The sequence below is a fragment of the Lepisosteus platostomus genome, chromosome 9 (assembly GCF_059453375.1).
Source record: "Lepisosteus platostomus isolate fLepPlt1 chromosome 9, fLepPlt1.hap1, whole genome shotgun sequence".
NCBI lineage: Eukaryota > Metazoa > Chordata > Actinopteri > Semionotiformes > Lepisosteidae > Lepisosteus > Lepisosteus platostomus.
In genome coordinates, this window is record NC_142619.1 from 61,370,837 (window position 1) to 61,392,173 (window position 21,337).

The 21,337-nt window shown below is 49.7% G+C and overlaps 2 protein-coding genes across 3 annotated transcripts in view; both read right to left on the reverse strand.

The window, feature by feature from the left end:
- The window catches only part of anks1b (ankyrin repeat and sterile alpha motif domain containing 1B), a 334,903-nt gene extending 321,628 nt beyond the window's left edge, over nt 1-13,275 (reverse strand). The window contains exon 1 of the mRNA XM_088646015.1: nt 12,692-13,275. Coding sequence (XP_088502141.1) covers nt 12,692-12,822 — 131 coding nt within the window. The 5' untranslated portion in view covers nt 12,823-13,275. The remainder of the gene's footprint in view (nt 1-12,691) is intronic.
- Nucleotides 13,276-15,604: 2,329 nt separating this feature from the next.
- The window catches only part of bltp3b (bridge-like lipid transfer protein family member 3B), a 65,041-nt gene continuing 59,308 nt past the window's right edge, over nt 15,605-21,337 (reverse strand). For both annotated transcript variants that reach the window (XM_088646014.1, XM_088646013.1), the window contains exons 20-21: nt 19,215-19,414; nt 15,605-17,558 (exon numbers count right to left, since the gene is read on the reverse strand). In XM_088646014.1, coding sequence (XP_088502140.1) covers nt 17,436-17,558; nt 19,215-19,414 — 323 coding nt within the window. In that variant the 3' untranslated portion in view covers nt 15,605-17,435. The remainder of the gene's footprint in view (nt 17,559-19,214; nt 19,415-21,337) is intronic.

The window sequence follows — 21,337 nt, forward strand, 5'->3', positions numbered from 1 at the left end:
TGGTGTGAAGAGGAGGACTCTTTTCGGAGGCAGTCAGAACTCCTGCCAGTCTTTCGGGAGAGTGAGAATATCCCGGGGACACAGGATACTCTCGGCCAGCAATCCCGGCTCGGCAGCGCACGCTGCCTGGAACACGGGACCGCCCGTCCCCATCTGAGCCCTGCGGCTGCAGCACAGCACTGCCTTTCCCCACACGAGGCCAGCTCCGGGCCCAGGGCAGAGGAAGGCTCCGCCAACGGCAAACAAGCAAAACAAACGGGCCCCACAGCCCGGCGAGCACTGGGACATGAAGACGGGTTTCACTGACACAGAGCCACCCCAAGCTCAAGGTGCCTCTGGTAGTTTTCCTTAAAAGACTGCAGAAACAGAAGGCACATCATTTAAAATACATACGGTATCTGGCAAAGCTGCTTGGCTGCCACTCGCACAGCTGAATTTCATTCACACTCCCCGAATTCCCTGGAGACACAGCTGCCGTCATTATGGTGGGATGCTTTCCCACTCTTTGCCTCCCGCTCCTGCAGCGGTGTCCCCATCGCACGCAACAGAGGGAGCTGCGCTGCGAGTCCCCTTCCCTGCGCTGATTTCTGGGATGGGCTCAGGGATGCAGAGCTCAGCTCGCCTCTGCTGCACGGCCATGGCGTTGCAGGCCGGGCCTGCCCCTGTGCAAGCCTGGGGGGCGTCTTTCCAACAGGAGCCTTGCTGTGCGCTGTGCCTCTCCAGGAAGCCATTTATCGGCCTGCTGGCAGCGTGGGTCCGACCTGTGGACAGCTGTCAATGCCCAGACCAGCACGGCGTCCTGCTTCCTGTGCTGATGGAATTGACTCTGGAGTCGCTCCAGGCAGACCAGAGGACAGAGACTGACACCCTTTTCCACCTCAAGCTGGTGGCCAGTGAGTTCGCAGCACCTTTAAAGACAACACACTTCCCCCGGAGCAAGAAGAAGTCAATTCCCTCATGAAAAAACACATTGTTCCCTGCCTGTGGAACGTCCTCAGTGTCTCAGAAGGTGGTGCTTCACAGAGCAGAAGCCAGTTTTAACAATCTTTCTGCTACATACTGTAGCATTATTTGCCAAACACAGGTGGGGATAAGAGACACAAAATCGAAATGGATCAGTGGAATTTAGGCCAGGTGTTTTCTGTAAATGGAGAAAAGAAGAACGTGTTATGCAGCACTATTGAAAAAGCCAGGCTGGAATGCGAGAGAGCCGAGCTAACGCCAGTGACAGTGTGCTGTGCAAACCTGACCAGAGCAGGGAAGTGTCAGGGCAGCAGAGGAGCTGTCTTGTCCTCCAGCAGCACAATCAACTACTAATGAAGATTTTACAGGGCTGCCAATCACATGCCCCAAGTTAATTTAATACTAATTGATGAATATTGTTTGCATTTATTTAGTCATTTGCACCTGAGTGACGGCCTGAGAGCCATTCTGTGCCAGCAGATCCACAGAGCAGATGGAAAAGTGAGAAGTGAATTCACCAGTGGAATTAAAAGGGAACTCGGTGAAGCCAGAATGTGCAACAAGCACAGAGTGGAGTTTATCCAGGACACCAGGGTGAAGAGCTCTGCTCTTCTCAGCAGTGACAAGGGATCTCTGATGACAAAGCCACTGGACCTGGTAATGTCTCGTCTGAAGGACGGCACCTTCTCACCAGCCCAGTAGACTGGGTTTAGTGGCAATCTTCATTTACAAAAAAAACTGAATTGATTTCCTTCTAAATAATACAAGCTGTACTGCACCAAAAACTGACAGAGGCTCTTTCAGTCCACCTTCCTCCCAGAGACCCAACTCCCTCCTGAGTTCTTCCAGTCCAGCGCAAATTTATATCATACTGGTTAAACAAATGAAATAAATTAATACAAATCCAAATACATCTTTTACAAGCTATAAACACACACAAAGTACATTTAAACAAAGAAGATATACAGTACATATGTTTGTTAATTGAAGATGACCAGCAACCTTTCCCTTTAAGGTCAGCAGCCATTCTAGCACTGCTGGTGAGACCTGATGAGACAGTATAAGAATGAAACAGAAATGTTACATCAATAATACCACACCCCACGAATGAGGGAAAAAACACTGCAGCGATCTGGGGAAAAAAGGGAGGAAAGTACCACTCACACTTCATACATATCACATACACACACTCAAAGTTACAGGAAGGGTACAGGAAAGGTCCTGGAATATTTAATGTATTTTCATACACAAAGACTGGCCCCCACTGCACAGCGGCATGAGCTTGGACATTCTGGTCCAGACGAAAGAGCGCCACCTACTGGTCTATCATCAACACTCACAGCGGCAGCCCGTATTCGATCCCATCCCAGTACTGTCCAGGCCCAGCTTGCTGAGCTGCTGAAACCTGATCTGATCACACTGCACGTCAGCAACACTGCTGTTACTTAACATTTGACTCCATGAAACCGCAGTGCCCCTCACCTGTGGGTGGCAGGATTGTGTCTCTTTTGAGTCCTACATCATGTGTGCTATGAGCAGATGTTCAATGCACACTTGCATGAAGAGTGCGCACAGTCATGTTTCGCTACAGCAGGGGAAAGCATGTTGAGAAAGAGTCACGTTAAATTAAATGGCTATCTGGCCTGGAGAGATGTTGCAACTAGAAACTCATCTCTCTAGCAGGAAAGTGGTGCTCCAGCAAGTATCTTCTGCAAAGAGTGCTCCTGAGCACTGACAAAGTGCTGGGAGAGGGTATGTGCTCCTGGGAGGCTCTTTCGAAAGAAGGGAACTTTTGAGGCACCCGTAACACATTAGTCTTGCGCACTTGAAGTGCAATAACCTTGTCCAATAAATTGGAAGCCGTTGTTCATAAACTCCAAAGCACAGCAAATGAAGTACTGCCCCATCGCCCCGGTACAATCTGAGACTGCAGGGGGCGACAGAGACCACAGCTGGGCCTACAGGTGTGCCCCCCATGAACAGGAACAGACCTCTGCTTCACAATGCTCAGGGGAGCCAAGAAACTAGACCCTGTTCTTATGCTGATTACAGTAAAAACTAGCTCATTACAAGAAGAGCGATTCATCTCTGACATTTAAAATCTCTCCATTCTTAGAGTGCCCACCTTTTAGTGTGCAAGATGAGATGTTGTTTGAGTCTGGAACCTTTAGTTTGCTTTTACCACTCCCACTACTGCTTTTAAACTCCAGCCTCTGTGGCTCTTGGTGTAGCTCTGCCCTGGGTATTTGGCTCTAACTGAGGAAGCTAATGAAGCTGTATAGCAAAAGCTGTCAAGCTAAATTGCATGTACAAGCGCTTAATCATTCTGCTCACAGATCTGGAGCAACAGCGTCCTTAAATCCTAGTGCTTGAGACTGTTGAAGCTCCATTTATTAATAGCATAAATTTAAAGCACAATGATCAATACAAATTTAGGGGTAATTTTATTCCCGGCACACAAATAAAACCACTCTGTTGTGCTCCCTGGCAGCGTGCACACTTTTTGTGGTAAGTTATGTGTCGAGCTGAATGTCGAGTCCAGGCCTGAAGATCTACAATGTTGTAGTTGTCGGTGTTGGCGTGAGGCTAATGGAGGGCATAATAGAGATCACAGCCCCCATTATTTTAGCTGCTGTTTGTGTGGTGTCAAAACAGTAGCTTTGATTTGGATAAACGCGCCTGCGGTTAAACAGGCTGTCCTGCAGGGCAAGAGTTTCTAGAACAAAATATAATCGAGTTTCTTAAAACATATGCTGGTCCTCAAAACTGTTACGCTGTAAATCAGGTTAATGCGTTCTGGCACAGATGACCTCTCTAAACCGGCATTTGTGGAGTAAATTGCATGCTGCTGCAAGTCTGAATAACCGGCTTGTCCAACTTCATTTCGCATGCATCCCCTATTTAACAAAACATTTTAAACTATATCGAGTTCCAGTTTTGATTTTTTAAACAGCAGCAGTAATTAACATCATTGTTACTCAACGAAAAATCTTTTCCAATCTAATATACTGCACTACAAGGATACAATTAATAATTATGATACTGATCCTGGTCATTATTCATTAATTAACAGAAAAGGTGTAGCTCAATTCTGCAATTGAGTGGACTGGAAGGATGAATCCTAGTTGCATCTGCAGCTTTTCATTCCAACTCATACCACCTCTTGGTGACCTTACACATCATATCTCTGGATTAAGTTGATTCGCTATAGAGGCCTTGAACCTTGAACACCTGCAAACACATCAATCCCAAAGCCAGGATCAGACTCCCCCGATTCAATTAATTACAGTTCAGCTGCTCAGATTTACAGTATAAAATTATTCATTAAAAAAGTAGTATTTTTCAGTGTAGAATCAACCTTTATTTGTTCCTTTCCAGCCAGCACTCACTGACACGACTCCTCGCTCAAACATCATGAAAACCACCTTACTAGCACAGTTAATACACTCTAATCAAATCAGAACTCCCTCAGTGCCTGAAGCACAGGGTCAGACACACTGGTGGTCACCTGCTCTCCATCTCTCCAGGTGCTCGAGCTCAGGTTCAGATCCACGCTCAGGTTTTAAAAACAAAAGAAAGAGTATGGGAAGGACTGTCAGTGTCATATTCGTTTTCAGTCTGCAGGTTACACTTAACAGAATCGATAACCTCTTTTCTCCTTCAGAGGATACAGACACCAGCTTTAAGCAGCAGGTTGTTCACCGTGCTGTGAACTTCCTCTATACAGCCTGTGTATTCTGTGTCATTTAAAAAGCTGTCATTCTACAACTCAGACAATCAAATCAGCAATTAGCTTAGAAAGGCCTCATTTCATACACCTCAGTCCACAGCCCCAGGGTAAATACATGCATGTCTTGTGAAAGTAATTTTCAGGATTATGTGCTGAACTAGTTTGCTTTAGTTCGCTATATATACACAGTATTTGCATTTTAGATTATATATTTTATAGAGTCAGCAAAGAGATGGCCCAGTTCTGAAACACCATCTATTTATTGTATGACAAATCACTCTGGCAAAATCCTGCAGGAGCTGGGAATAACAAGCTGTCATTCCATCTATAGGGACTGGCAGAGGGCAGCCCATGTATCCCAGCCAGCGGGACAGAGGAGCTGTGGAGAACTCACAACCGAGGCGGACGGAGCCCACCAGATCCCTCTTCCCAGGATCTCCTCTCTTCCAAAGTCCAGGACCCCCGATCCTGTCCACAAGCACCAGTCTAAATGAGAGCATAAGCAGGGAAACTGGAGTAGTCTTCCTGTTTTATGACGGACTCCATGCAGGATTGAAGTGGCTGTGCAAGACACATGACTGTAATTCATCAAAACACTTCACCAGCAAGTCCTGATGGCCAGTGCAACTGTTTTCAACATTTAACCAAACCAAAACAGACACCCAGTGTGTTATACCTGCTACTAAATACAAGTAGTTCAGATGGGGAGCTGCGTCAGCATGCGTAGGCTGCAAAGGAACAAGTAATAGGTTTATTCCATGCTGAAAAGAGATGAAAGAAAACACAACGTTTTGGCCGTGGAGCCTTCTTCAGCTTCACCTGAAGTTGTTCCTAAATACAAGTATATCATTTAACCTCCAAATACCTCTAAAATGATAAAGGCCATTTAACTCTAAATGATAAGAGGAATTTGCATTCTTTGATGGAGAACTAACTGGGACAGTAAAGTCCAAGAATAATTAAAATGGTGCATCTACACAGAAAATCTGGAACTCAAAACCAAGTCAGAGATTTTATCTCAGAACCAGCAGGATGTGCATTTAAAATGGAGAATGGGATTGATCTGGATCAATAAGCTCTAAACTACCAAACGTACTGGATGGGAGGAGTAGCCTCCTCTTGACTATAACTGTCTTATGTTCATGGTGCACATTTTGTCTACTGCTGTGACAGAAGAGATGGAATATTTCACAGGATTACAAGGGGACTTTTCAGCTCATAGTCCTGTTAAAATGAACACAGGCTTGGCTTCATTGGCTGAATTACCTTCTGTGGTCCTAGACGTTATCAGACTCAGTCTGGGATGAAAATAATTGAATTGGTTCACATTTCACATACCTACACTGACCCCACAGCACAGCTCAATAACAGAACAATCCTTCAGCTAAACAGCTACTATCTCCCGGACTGAGCTCCTGTGACCAATTACTCTGCTGCCTGAAAATGGATAAATTGTTGACCACAATTAGAAGGAGCTCCAGCAATAATTGCTTTGACGCATTTTCATTATAACGCTCTACTGGAGAGAACCCAGTGTTCCCTAAAGTTTCCAGCTCCGGTTTGGAGGAATGGGAATGGATAGAGTATAAACTATGGATACACAGTAGGGGGTCACAGCTCTCAACAATCCAGGTTTCTCAGGATGTTTCTAATTAGTCCTTCCTACACAAATAATGTACTGACATGATCCTGAAATGACTTATTGGTATGAATATTTTCTTAGGCTCTCATTTTCTCATTTTAAGAGAAAAAATACACACATATATATGTTCAAAGGAGCAAATAAAGCCATGTTTTCAAACAGCACTGCAGAGAAATTTCAAATACTCAAGACAAAATACTACCAAAACAATACAGAAAAACGTAGACACTGTACATTTTAACTTCTTAACTAGAAAAGTATTAATTTGCATACATACTGAAAGGTCCAACAAATTCAAAGCAAAGTTTTTATTTGCCCCAGTAAAGGTAAACTGATTGACATGATGTGTCTGTTTATTAACCCAGTTACACTCATAGTTTAAGAGGAGAGAGAAGATCACTTCATTGGCCACATACAATTTCTTGCATGAGGAATTTGTCTTTTCGCAGACCCCAGCTTGCTCTCCATGAGGAGAGAGAGGTTTAGCCTGTCCAGATCCTGCTTCAGGGTGACCTCAAGCATTGTCAGAGGCCTCTGGCCCCCCACTATCTGCCCAGGTTATCTTGCTAAGCTTGTAGGCCTCCGCCCCTCCGGCCAGCGACAGAGCAGCTCGTCAGCTCCTGCGAACAGGCTGCACGACGCTGACAGGCTCTGCTGGTGCCACTCTGTCCAGGAGCTCCTGGGAGGGAGGCAGAGGAGCTGGTGTGAAATATCTCTGGGAGACGCAGCCACGATGCCACGATCAAGACGTATTATACTTTTCCCGTCTGCCTCGAATTATAACCGCGTCCGAGACGGCGCAGTCCTTGGGGTCACTAAATCGTTGGCTTTCTGTCTGTGGACTGTCTGCGAGGGAGATGAATCATGCCCCATTGTGCTGTGGTTTTGAACTATGGTTTAACGTTACAAATGATTCGATTCAATGTGCACTGTACGGCCTCAGAGCAAGCAGCGGGCAGTTAAACGAACCTGTGTGGAACTGGAGGGATTAGGACGTTCAGGTCTGTCTCAGGATCCTGAATTCTGCCACCTTTCGAAACACCTAGATGGGTGAAATTCTTGAATCCTTTATCGTCCCGAGCTTCAGTGTAATTCCGCACGTCCACAGACTGCAACACTACAAGAGGGAGAAGCGGCACTTTCCTCAGCTCGCCCCGTGTGCATTTCCCCAAAACTCTGGAACCACTGTCGTCCGTGAGGTGAACGACTGCAACTGCGCTCAGGTCCAGCCTTCAGAAAGACCGTGCAGAGCGACACCTCGCCCGTGCTTGAGCTGGCATGTCAGTTTGACCTCGTGAACAAGGACAACGTAGAAATAAAAACTCCTCCAAAATAAAGCTTTCCAAAAAGTCGCATTCCAAGTGCTGCTGCCCAAACAGAACACGACATCACACATCTGCCTCACAGACCTCCAGTACGAGCCACAGGGAAATGTGCAGATTCCACAACACACCACAGAACATTTGCTTGCATGGATACAGCCCACTTGTCACAGGGCTCAAGCAAGCAGATCCCCCTCACCCTGTGAGCGACCTTGAAGCAGAGCGCATTATCAATACGTGACCCTGTGCGCGCAGCGCTGGAGGAGGCAGCAAACAGGCCGCGTCGCAGAGTGACCGTGTCCACCAGCTAGTTCAGAAAGAAGCAGAAATGGACAACAGAGCACGTACCGCAGGTCTGCATGCGATCACTGCTTCTGGAGGAAGGAAAGGACAGCGGCATTCACTGCCACCAGGCACTGCGCTTTTCTCCACAGGATGGCAAAGCTGTATTTTCACAGGCCTTTCTCAGCCTTTATGGTAAGAAATAAACAGTAGACTGGAAAGGAAAAGGAGTACAGCTGAATGGTCTCTTAGGCAAATGTTACATTCTTATTTTAAGCAGATGAGCTCCAGTGGATGACTTTCATGTCAACAGTTTCTATGAATCATGTCTTGCATACTTTTAAGATCAGAAACGCACAACACAAGTCAGGATCCCACACTCTGCACTTGGTAACCGAGCAGATTTTACACCAGTAATTAATTTATATTCAGCACTGTTACACAATGGCTGCATTCTCACTCTGGCCTGTCTGAGAGAGTTTTAGACATGTTTGTGTCCTCTTATCCCTCGCTGGTGTCAGTGCGTCGCATGAGCTGGTCAGTACAGTGACCCACAGGGCTCTGTCACTGTTCCCTTGCTGGTCAGTACAGTGACCCTCAGGGCTCTGTCAGTTCCCTTGCTGGTAAGTACAGTGACCCTCAGGGCTCTGTCACCGTTCACTTGCTGGTCAGTGTCTACACACTAATACCAGGAACTGTAATCTAGGCTTTCGCTTCTAGGCCGATGATAACGCAGACCTTTGTGTCATGTCCAGCCCACGCTGACATTGTAGTGCCTGTCTACACAAGCTGCTCGACCGAAAGTCCGTCACTTTCCACCTCTAAACCGGTGGAAATTAAACCCAGACAAATCATAAAGGCAGTTAAGCCTCCTAGGATACATTTTCACCGCAGTTCTATCTGTCCTCAATTATTAGGGTGTTACTGTGGACTCTGGGCTTTCACTTGACCAGCATTTCAAGACTGTGACTACAGCTGCTTTTCACTATCTGAAAAACACTGAAGTCAAGTTTCCCTGGATACGTAGGATGCACAGTTATGGGTTCGAGCATCCAGAACCCCTTGTCCTGATTATTGTAATGACCATTTGCTAACTCAAAAGGCTCTCCTTGTTGTACAGAATGCTGCTGTCATACCGAAGACCTGCACCTGTTTTCCTGATCACGCTGCTCCGGCGCTGAAGTCGTTGCATTGGTGACCCATTAATATTCAAGCAGACTTCATTGCAGAAACACACAAAGCCCTTCGTGGCTCAGCACACACCTACCTTCGTGAGCTACTTACTGCACATGTACCAGATCATTCAGTGGCCGGTCATACCAGTACCATTTAAACTCGACTGGACACAAAGCTTTCAGCTGCCAAGGTTGCCTTTGTGAAAACTCCTCTCGATGCACAGCCCCCGAGGCTCAAGAATGACTCTTCATCTGCCTTGTTTTTATTTCTTGGAAAGTACATCAGGATGTCTGGGACTGAACGGAGCTACTGTATATCATAGTAAACGTACGTCATGTTGTATCAATACACAACCAAATACATTTGTGTGCTACTTATTAAGCTAATTTGCCTTAAGGTACATAATATGTTTAGGTTATGATGTACAGTGCATTTTGAGATTGAACCTGACAGATAATCCAATCAAACCATCAGAGTGGCATTGATTTTCAGCTGCAGTGAGCAATGTGTGTCACCTCCACATGGTAGTGGTAACCAGCGAGCAGCTCTTTTGTTTATCTTAAAGCAAATGACGCACACAAAAGCGAATTTAGCTTGAAATTCCACTCGAGCAGTTCTGAACTTTTCACCGTCATCTGTAAATCATAAAGCAGACAGACAGACGAGGTGACAAACTCCAGGGAGCACAGTCTCGCTCCAGCCTCAGCACAGCTCCAGCCCTGGAAAGCAGCTCATCAGCATATTTGAGAGCAGTCTGTACAGCATGCGAGCAGGGAGGTGGTAGCAGATGTCCAGATACTTCACTACTGAAAGAAAAGAAATAAACTGCTTCCTGGGAAATGCCCCAAACCATTCCCCAAGTCAGTGAGCCAGCATTCCAACCCAACACCATACAAAGTGGGTTGTTAATTAGCAGTTAATTGTTGTGAGAATAGACAGTATAGCTATGTAGCATGTCCGACACACCCTCAACCCAAAACTAGGCAAAGGATATTTTAAATCAGGGCCGTTCAAAGTCAAATCTACCAAGATCATTTGGAGAAAACATTATGTAAACAAGTAAACAAGATTTTGTGTAAATACAATCTAAAATCTGTGCAATCTACTCCTAGTAGTTGCTGTGATGCGGCTGTCTATCCTTCAAAGAACACTTTGCTTTGTGCTGAATAAATGCACAAAGTATTTTTAAAAGCTAATAAATGATGAAACAAGAACATTAGTGCCACTAAAATTCATAGCCGAATAGATTTTCAGTCAGAGGCTCGAAAGATCACGTTGAAATAATTGCACAACACACTAGTCACGGTTCAATAGAGGCTCAATGGGTTATTGAGGGATTTATTGGTTAGCAGTGTCAGATGAGTGACACAGAAATGGGCCACAGGTACTAGGATTCACAGGGAAAGTCAGAACATTGATCTCATTCTGGAAAAGAAATCATTTTGTGGATGCCACATTTTTAGCCACCTGACACTGTTAAATTCTCTTATTCACCTAGCCTCTATTAAATATGAAAATTTGAGAACCTGGGGGGGAATCTGAGCAGCCATAACGTACTTCAAAAGGCGTGAGCTCTTCCACGCAACGTGCGGTCACAGATGTGAAAAAAAGAACTGCATCCCTTCTCCTGAGTCTCATCTCAGGAACTGCTGGGAACCGACCACTCAAATTCCAGGACTCTCCATTAAATCGACTGTGTCACGTTGTGTCCATTTTCACCCAGATCGGAGGCGTGTGGCCATAGCGCCTGCTCGAACTGACCTGAAACGACCCGATGCCTCATTCTCCCATGGGTCGCGCGCTCGGCTCAGGCCTGCGACCCAGGAGTTACACTGTGCTCCCAGTTCCCCTGTGGGCACACAGCCTGCCTCTTTCCTTCGCTGGGCAACGGACGCGTGTCCCAAGGCCGGCGATAGAGCGCACGATAAGTAAAGACACAGCTGAGCCACGTTCACATTTCGCTGAGCGACACTTCGGCGGGGACTCGGGTCGGACTCCAACACAGCTCCTGCTGACACCGTCCCCCGGGGTAGGAGGCGGCCCACCCAACGACGGCGGCGTTACGGAGTCCTGGGGGAGTTAGCGACCCCTGCTGGGGAAGAAGGAGCGATGCACCTTTCACACAGGCGCCACAGCGCCGGCTTCCGCCGGCACAGAGAGCACTAATCCCAGAAAGCCACACAGCCCCAGTGACGCTTCAACCCAAGACACACGGAAGAACAGCACACTGTGCAACTTGACAGCGGACATTAAGAAACCACAAACTGGGGTCGATACTTATGCACAGACATGTGCTTCTAGGGATGGCAGGATCCCAGCTGAGTCTGTCCGCTGACAGGAAGGGTTGCCCCTGCTTTCCCGAGGGCGTGCAGGTCTGCAGCCCGTGGGAAGCGAGGTGCCTCAGTCGGGCTGGTCCAGTCCTGGCTCTGGAAGGCCACTGGAGGTTTTCAAGTCCTCGTCAGTGGACCAGCACCCAAAGAGCACCCGTCCAGCAGCTAACCCAGCAGGTGCCTGGGGACACGCTGGCCACGCAGGACCAGGACTGCACAGCCCTGCCCTACGCCGTTGCCACAGTCACGTTCCGGGGGGGGGGGGCGGTTTGCCAGCCCGGGAGGGGCTGTAACCCGACTGCCCGAGCCAGCCTCCGTTCCGGCTGCCTCCCCCCCCCTCCCACCGGCCTCGCACAGACCGAGGGCCCCAGTGCCTGCCCCCTCCCCCCGGCCTTAAACACCAGCACACACGCCCGGGCTGCCGCCAGAGCTGTCACAGCCGGGTGGAAGAGTTCGGGATGCTCTGCTGCGAGACCGTCGTCACGCCTGGCCCACGCACCCCACCAAAGCCACACAGCTTGTCAAAGACCCGGTGAGCCTGCTGTAGCCGCTCCAGTACTGTCCTAGAAGGATTTTTTTTTTTTACTGAAAAAAGGGGAAATATACTGTACACAACCTAACCACTGCACCGCGTCAAAACTTTCCAGACTTGATGTGCATCACCCTGTGCACTTAAACCAGAAAGGCTCTGTTCTACAAGAGTGTTTTTTAGACACCCGGAACCTGCCTGAATTTCAGATCGTTAATAAAACGTGCCCTTTTAATTCGCCTTTAACTGTTATTGCGTCTCCTCTGGGAAGCCACTGAAAACTTCAAACCTCGACTCCCGGCGAGGAGAGGAGAGGGACACGGCAAGTCATGTACTGTACTACGCTGTAATTAATTGTTTGGCCAATTAGCGAAAGGCTTATTATTCATAAGTTCTGTGCTAGAAAGTCGCTCGGCTGCCTCATTAATCTCTAACCATCAGTACAAGACACACATTAGACTTGCAGTTTGTTAACGCAATTTGTCAAATCGACCTGTTTTATCGCCGGACAACTTTAAAGCCCAAGTCGCGCCTGGCTTTGTACCACGCTTTGTCAGTTCCCTTTTTTTTTTTGTTCCACTAAGCTTAAATTCCTTACGGAGAGGTATTAAAATACACGCAAGCTCTTGGCTCCTCTCCGATAAGCCACCCCCCCCGCCTAGCCGGACCGCGGCACGAAGCAAGAAGAGCAGAAATACTTCGCCCGTGTTTACATACCTCAGCAAACTCGGGAGCGGTATGGATCCGGACGCGGTGCCCAGTAATCCCTTTTTGCCACTCAGTAATTTCTCAACCAGAGCCACATTCCCCGTGCGAGCTGCCTCCAGCAGCTCCTGCTCCTTCCCCATGCCGGCGAGGTGAGTGAGCGCGGGGAGGACGGCCCAAAAAAAAAAAGAATAAAAATAAAAAGAGACCTCTCTTCAGTGCCGAGCGTGTATATCCAATTCCAGCCCCGGGCGGGGAGCCCTGCGCAGACTCCTACTGCATGGTGGAGCGAGCGCCGCTCGGACACCACCGCACGCCGGAGCTAGCGCAGAGCCAGCCCGGTGGACCGGATCGCTGGACCGGGGCGAGCAGTGGGGGATAGCAAGCCGTCCGCCCCTCCGGTTGCCTGGAAACACTGCCCAGTCGGACTGTCACAAGCTCCTCTCTCCTGCTTTGCTCCTGGCTGGCGCGTCCACGCACACTCACGCACCCCCCTCTCTCTCCCGCACACATCCACATTCACGCTGTTTCAGCTCGCTTCGGTGTGCCGCTTCGCCAGCGAGCCTCCCATCCCTCCGCTCCCGTCTCTCTCTCTCTCCTCCTCCCTCCTCCTCCTCCTTTCCCCGCTACTCGCTGCCGCCCCCCTCCCCTCTCTCGGCTGGGGGATAGCGCTCGACAGCTTTGGGCGTGTATCATCGCAAAAAAAAGGCGAAAAGCCCCCTTTCTATTGTTGCTGATGAGGCTGAAACAAATAGCGACGGTTTCCCCCACGCGTGTCATTTTTCTTTGTTAGTTTTAGAGGGGCTTATAGGGCTGCGGAGGGCGGAAGACCATCGCCGAACGGGGCAGTAATTATCACCCACGGAACACGAAGACGAAATGTCAGTATTTGGAGCGTTTATCACAGAGGGCAAAGACAGCACACGGTGACGGGACCGCTCCGTGCACAAAGCCCTGCGCACAATGAGAGGGGGACTTCAGTCTATGACAGGAAAGGGACTCCCTGCTTAAAAAGCAGTGATTGTCGTTTTTTTATTATGCGACACCCCACGAACGTGTCTTCCCAGGAGAACTGACGCGCCCCGCGATGACTTCCAGCCCCCACGTGACGGCGGAATGGGCAGCAGGGACCCTGGCATTGCCAGGCAGGCACACATCCCATGGTGCTCCTCGTCGGGCCGGGCCGCGCCAGCGGGGCCGCTGGGAGGACGGGTCTCCTGCCGCCCCCTCGCCCCCGAGCTGCGGGGACGGGTTCTCGGGAGAGCCCCCAGGAGCAACAGGTGGCGCCCTGGCTGCCCACGAGTTCTGTCCTCCCCCGCGGCGGGGCCCCTTTCCAGGGACAGAATGTGAGCTGAGACTCCGGAGATTCAGGGCAGTTCAAGAGCGGCGTCTCTGGCCCTGTGTCGCAGGCGAGCGCTCCCGCCTCCCTCACCTCGGACAGGTGTCCGGTGTCCGGCTGGCGGGCTCCCCTGTCCTCCGCACGCCCCCTCCCTGTGTCCCCCAGCTCCCTTCCGGCCTCGGCTCCTCCTCTCCTCCTGAAGGGGCCCTCTGTTCGCAGCCGCAGGGCTCTGGGGACGGAGCACCTGCACTTCGGGGTGGCAAAGAGTCACTGCCAATTCTCCTCAAGGCCCACTGGCAGCTCGAGACGGCCGCGGAATACAGATCCGTTTGGAAGAGGGCGGCAGGTCTCGTGTCCGTGCAGCGCCTGGCGTCTGAGAGCGAAGGGCTGCTGACTTTTTACAGGAAAGCTGAAAACCGCTGCGGAGGGGGAGTGGTGGAGAGCCCGGGGGCAGGCAGGTGTGTGGCAGGGCACAGGATTGCGGAGCGGTGGCTCTGTGGCTCAGGATCTGCGCCTGTGACTGGAAGGTTGCCGGTTCAAATCCTGCAGCCGGCAGAGGAATCCTACTCTATTGGGCCCCTGAGCAAGGCCCTTCACCCCAACTGCTCCAGGGGTGCTGTATAAATGGCTGACCCTGCGCTCTGACCCCAAGCTTCTCTCCCTGTCTGTGTCTCAATGGAGAAAAGCTGGGGTATGCGAAAAGATGAATTCCTAATGCAAGAAATTGTATAGGGCTAATAAAGAAACATTATCATTATTACATTATTATTATTATCATTATTATCAGTGAGCGCGAGCTGTAGCAGAGGGAGGGCTGGAGAGCCATGCGCTGGGCTGGGGAACGAGGGCCTTCCATCTGCCACCTGCTGCCCCACCTCTGAGGTGACCCGTTGTCCCGAAGGAACGACAAACAGGGGAGATCAAAGAGGCTGTCTGAATAAATCAACGGCTTTCAATACAGAGGTGTGGCAGGCGAAAACAACAGGAGGACGCAGGCGAGACTCCTGATTCCCAGTGGGACACTGGGGAACAGCACTGAGTGCAACCAGACACAGCTTAATACTCCTCTGGACCGCCTGGAGGGCAGGATGGTTCACATATGGACCATCAGTCAGGGAGCAGGGGAGCCGTGAGCTACAGGGGCGATCACGCTGCGCTGGCCACTCCGAGGGCCTCCTCTGGTTACGCAATGCCCGTAACAAAGAGACCTCACTCAGAAGCGCGTTACTCATCTGCGCCCATAGATGTCACTGTGCCGGTGTCAAAGATGGCTGCCTCTGCTGCTGTGCTCCGCGCTGGCGGATGCACGGGAAGGATCGCTGCACGCCCCGGTGAGACGGAGGGGGCAGGAACACCTCGTACACGTGGGCCGGAGAAACAGCGCACATTCCTTCTGCAGTGCTCAATGAGCGCTCCTCTACAGGACTCGTGGGGAAGCTCGGAAGCCGTATTTTGGCTGTAGCTGTGGACAGCAGTTGAATTTTTTCTTACAGCAAAACTTAAAAACACTTTCTGCAGGGTATTACCTGAAGAGAAGTAAACTGAATTTAAAAAAGAAATGTAAGAAAAACAATGCACCCTACACACAATTTTAACCCCCTTTATTTTACAGCATTGAAGCAGCTTTAACAGACCTTTACATATTATTGTTGTTCTAAATCTCGCCAGGAGGCCAGCCAAACAGAAAGGGACAGGACTCAGGACACAGAGCACAGATGAAAGGCCTCTCTCGCTGTTGTACAATCGCATTTCTCAAGTTTCGTGGTCTCACAAAATGTGATGTTTTAATAATGTCCATTGAAGAGAAAAATACAAAATAAAGCTCAGAAGTGTTATTTTTTGAGCAGACATTCATTGAAATTTGGGTTTACGTGAAAAGCAGGGAAAGACCCCATTAAAATTCCCCCCATATAAGTGAGGCACTCAGGAAGTTTTACGTGATAACATTCTGGTCGAGATGGAAATAGCTTTTGCCTTCACATTTACCAGGTGTGTTTAGGCTTCAGCAACGGGATTTCATCTTTCATCTTTTAAACACTACAGTTGCCGCCAGACAGATCAGTTTTGAACAAACAGCTAAAAAACTATCAGGCTCGAGCCTGGCCTCTCACTGCCCTGTCCCCAAAACGGAACGCCAATCAGAGACGCATGCATTTGAAATGAAAATGATGAACCACAGCTACACTCATCAGACGCACCCGAGTGAAGTCTGCTCAGAAACACGGACAGCTCCGAATGTGGTGTGGCTCTTTATTCCAAGCCGCTGTCCGGAAGCATCACAGTAAATCTGGGGACACCTGGGATGATCCGTACCATCGTCCCAGTGTGGGCACTTTGTCACACACGCATACACACAAGCACCAGTAAATTTCACAGTTGTGTTTTCCGAGGCAATGCCTGTGATAACCTTCAACAAGTGTTTCGAGCAGCTGTAGTAAGAAACAGAAGAGATCAGGCACTATTAAAATTATTTCTACATACAAGTTATGGGAGTCTTTGTAAACATGGAACTTTTTATCATTGTGCGAGTGAAAACAAATATTTCCTAAAAGACCCAAACGTATTCCAGCAGCTTCCAACATTTTGTTGTCCTTTGCAGTAGGCAAAGCTGGTCTGAAACAGGCGGTCAGTCTGCACAAACAGGGGCAAAGATTGAGAAAGAAAAAGTGCACATGAATCTCCTCCCTCAGAAAAAAATACAGAAATATATACATACAAAAACTGAAATAAGACACGAGGCAACTCAAGCCTAATCTGTCATCTACAGAATTCTCCTTCATCGCAGGAGTGTTATTTACAATTGCATAATTAAAAAAATTACTATGTGGGTAAATCTATGAACGACTATATACACTTAGAAAAATAGGAGACAGTCCAGGTCTTAGACTATTGTTAATCTTAATGCAGTATAGTGTAATAATGTCATGAAATGCCTGTTATAACGACATGATCAATTTTGTCTTCAAAGCAGCAAAACCCTGACAAACACTGCCTGACAATCAAAAATCTCTTTATAAAACACTCTTGCACAAAAGTTCCACTTTAATACATTGGTTAAAAGACCATTCATGAACTAAATACTTTTTCAGTATTAAATACATGAGGAGATGTAGTACAGTACAGTGCAGTCTCTGGCCTGACGCTGGCAATCCCCAAGCCCGAAGCAGCCTTTTCCATGCCCAGCTGTCCAGGTAGCAGTTTTACTGCAAAACTTTATTCAAAAACAACCAAAGTAACAACAACATACAGAGAACAGGTTTCTTCGGAATGAACCGCGCGCTCTCTGCACAAGCGTCGCCCGGCGCTGCGCTTGCCTCCTGCTGCCAGGCGGGCTGCCGGCTCCCCTGTGGCTTCTCCAGGAAGACGGCGGCGGCGTCTCCTCTCCTCGGTGCTCCCGGGAGCCACGTCCAGCCGGGATTAGCTGCCGGTGCCCATGCGTTTGATTTTATGGAGCAAGCTGTCCTTCTCCATCTGAGCTTCGGCGAGAGCCATTTTGGCTTTGGAAAGCTCCAGCTTCAGACACTCGTTCTCTTCCATGAGCTGAAACAGCAGCGGACGTTCCAATAAGAACACGGCAGAACAGAAGAAACACAAAAACACAAGACGACCCCATGACCCCACTCTCTGGGTACAGACCCTCACAGACAAGACCAGTGAAAGCGATGGCTGTGTTTGCAGGCTACAGTGAGACCTGTACAATTCAACTGCCACCACTTTTTGCACAGTGGACCTCAAGAAAAGCATGGTAAACCAGAAAGCTCCAGGTCACACAAAACCAAGGGAGATGCACAGACATGCCGTCTTCCACAAATTAAACTGTGACTGTTTAAAAAGCACAACTGAACACGTATGTTGCAACCCAGCTCCAGACAGACACAGGCCTGGCGTCTGAAGTCACTTTAGAATCAGTAAGGAATGAGCTGTAGTGACAGGTGACTGAGACCGAAATCTTTCTTTAATCACCCCAGCGTGGAGAGCAAAGCTTTAGCCTCTGCATTTCTAATTACTGAACACCTGTGATTCGTTACTTCTTCTAATGGGTTGGTTTTCACCATTTTAATTAAGCCTCTTTAATGCAAACGTGTATTTAGGTACGTCTCTTGCTTCTCTGTTTTCTTCTGCATCAATGTTTCCTGGCAACAGAAGTAGGGCACTCGTATGAATAATGAATGCATGTTTTCATTGAAAAAATAGATTTTATTTAATGGATTCGTGTTAGGTAAAAAGTGTTTGCTGTTGCCCATTATCAACTTTACATCACACACTGGGTCTCCTCCAGGCAGGCAGAGTTCTGGCAGGAGTAATTCAGAGGCAGAAGTGTGGGCAGAAGAACAAGTTAAAAAAAATACAACCGAGATAAACCGAACAGGGAGGGAGGCTGGAGAATGAGCAGAGTTTCCTGGGACGCTTCGTCTTACACATTTTCAATTAGCCATCAGGTGTTTCAGCACATGACAGAACCCCAAATCTCTTTCAAAGATCTTAAAATGTTGACACTTCTTTCTTCTAAAAGCAGAGGTTTCACATAACACACCGAGTATGTGGAAAGGATTATGTGCTTAACCGATTCAGCCGACTATATATTAGAGCAGTGTCCGTGTCACTGCACCTAATCAACTTTTCACCTAATCTGCTATTTATTTGCCCCCCACAAGTTTGTACTCTAAAATTCTCAGTTTTTGTTCGTTTGAGTCATAAAGCGTGCTTTGAAAGTAATTCTGTTCGTACGGTATTAGTGCCAGCAGCAGCCAGCGTGCCCAATGGACTGACCAGAGGAAGTCAAGGGAAATACTCGACAAGCAAATATAAAATGATTCCAAATCCCACACAAGGAAGCGGAAACTGGTTTAAAAACAGGCAACCAACAGCTTGCGACTACAGTTGTATTTTCTTTCACATTTTATCTTCACACAGACCCCGTTTATTCCAACACTTCTAAGACAGTAAGGCCCACGCTCACACAAGACTGACGCTGCGTTAAAGATGACCACGCTCTCTCCTGATAGAGGAATCAACACCACCCGTAAAGTGACCGGATGAAACCGAACAGCTGCTTTTCGTAATCGCCATTGAGCGGGCGGAAATACCTGTGTGGCACGTTAAGGTAGCGCAGTAGTAAACGCTGACTCATGGGGCGCTCGGAGCAGATCAGTCCAGGGCTATTGCGAGCCTCCTGCAGGGCGGCGCTCTGCTCACCTGCTCTGTGCCGAGAGCCGTGGCGTCGGCGGCGCTGCCCGGCGTCCGGTCGTGTGGAGCGGCCGTAGGGTCGGGCTTGTCCGGGGTCGTCTGAGTGGCCTGGGACCTGCAGGGGACCCAGGGGACCTTGGGAACATCCCCCAACTTCCGTCCTCCGCTCCTCGCTTCCGGCTCTCCTGGCCCGGGGGGCTCGTCCGCTGCTGCAGGGCCGAGAAACGCGCCGCGTGAGAACGGGACAGGTCCCCACCGCCAAGCCACGGGTCTTGGCTCACGAGTCCCTCCAGATTCCAGCTGAAAGACACCCGTCTGCTTCCCAGAAGCCGCTCGGCGGGAGGGCGGAGGCCTGGGAACCGGGAGCGACTCCGATGGGAGGGGCGCGAGGCCGTCAGGCCGGGACTCGAGGAGCCCCTCGTACACGCCGGCACCGCGGACCAGGCGAGCGCTCGGAGGCCACCACTACATCCAGCCTGCGCGACCTCACAATTTCATCTCCTAACCACCACGCGCACATTACCATTGCGCATTACACGACCGAGCATTCAATCACAACGGAAGAGGCTCACATTTCAACAGCCTCTTTCCCTGCAGTTCTGTTTTCAGCCTATAGCTACCTCGTATCTCAGCTACCTCGTATGACAGTATGACAACTGTCAAGAGCGCAGCAAATGAACGCTGGCAGTTTGGTGAAGGGCTGCAAGCCGTCCTCATCGCCACCAGCTAAAGACAAAGACATCTTTCCTGTGCTTTAGTGAGCACCAGTTTCCAAAAATGAAAAGGCTGTGGCGCGAGAAGCAATGTCTATGAACTGAATCTCATCTCCACCGTGCGATTCGGTGCCCAGAGAAGAGAGTAGATACCGTGGCAGTCGCCTCGGCCGAGATTGTAGAACACGCCTCACTCGCAGGCTAGGCTGCAGCACGTCCTTGGAAACCGGTCAGAACCAGTTCCAGAAGCTGGGCAAGGCAGGCCCAGGTCAGTTCCTCCAAGGCCGATCCCTGCTGTGAATACGGCCCTCTCTGCCTTTCACTTCCCAAGGAAGTTAAGCACTGCCGTCTCACCGCCGGTGTCCCTGGTTCGAGTACGATCACCTGGGTTGTGCAGCAGGGCCACCACTGATAGGCTGCTTGGAGGTATATCTCCATTCGCGCCCTGATTCTGCTCCCACTCAGGCTGCTGGTTCGTGATGAAGAGGACCTGCAGCTAGACTCGAAGAACGAATCGTTAAGGCTTGGGTGACTCTTCTACGCTGGATGTCACCTGCTGGGCTTTCCCCTCGATGCTCTGCTTCTCCCTGAGCCACTGGGCTGACCTCCTTCCCCTCTCCCAGCTCCTCTCTCTCCAGCCCACAGAGAAGGACTCCACCCGCGGCTCCAGGTCCAGGGGAAGGGGAAACACTCCCTCTGTGCGGATTTCCGTCAGTCTCAGGCCCCTGTGGGAGTCTCTTCTCCCACAGCTGCAGCCCTTCCATCAGTCAGGAGTTCCCCCTCTCACTAGCGCCACCTGCTGATTCGCCCTTGCTACCCCCGGAGACAGGCTCCTGGTTCACCTCCTGTAGTGGGCTGGCTGGCGGAGGGGAAAGGCGCTGTCAGTGTGGAGCACTCAGCTCTCAGCGGCCTGGTCACCACCACGGCTGGGCCCCGGAGCTATGGTTCGGTGCAGGAAGCAAGAAGGCAGCTCCCCACACACCCTCACGGCTGTGGGACGGCCTGGAGAAGTACGCAGCTTGAGCGTTTCCCTGTACCGTCTCCATGGCCCTCTCAGTACTGCCCTCTCACTCCCCAGTATCTGTCCACTGCCTTGCTTTAGCACATTGCTGCTTATAGCAGTAACCCCAGCTCTTCCGGAGACACTCCTGAACGCCAAGTACCTTTCCTGGTGCCGGCAGCTCTCTGACTCCCTGGGAAGGTGGGGGAGCACCGGTGTGGTCCCCACCGGAACCACGGGTGTCTCCCCTAAGCCAGACTACCACCGTGCCTTGTGTGTGGAGTTTGCATGTCAGCCCATGTAGTCACAGGCAGCTCTCCAGTTTCCTCCCACAGTTCAAAGACATGCCGTCTAGGTAAATTGTGTTTCTAAAGTGCCCCAGGTGTGTGTGTATCCTGCAACAGACTGGCATCTCGTCC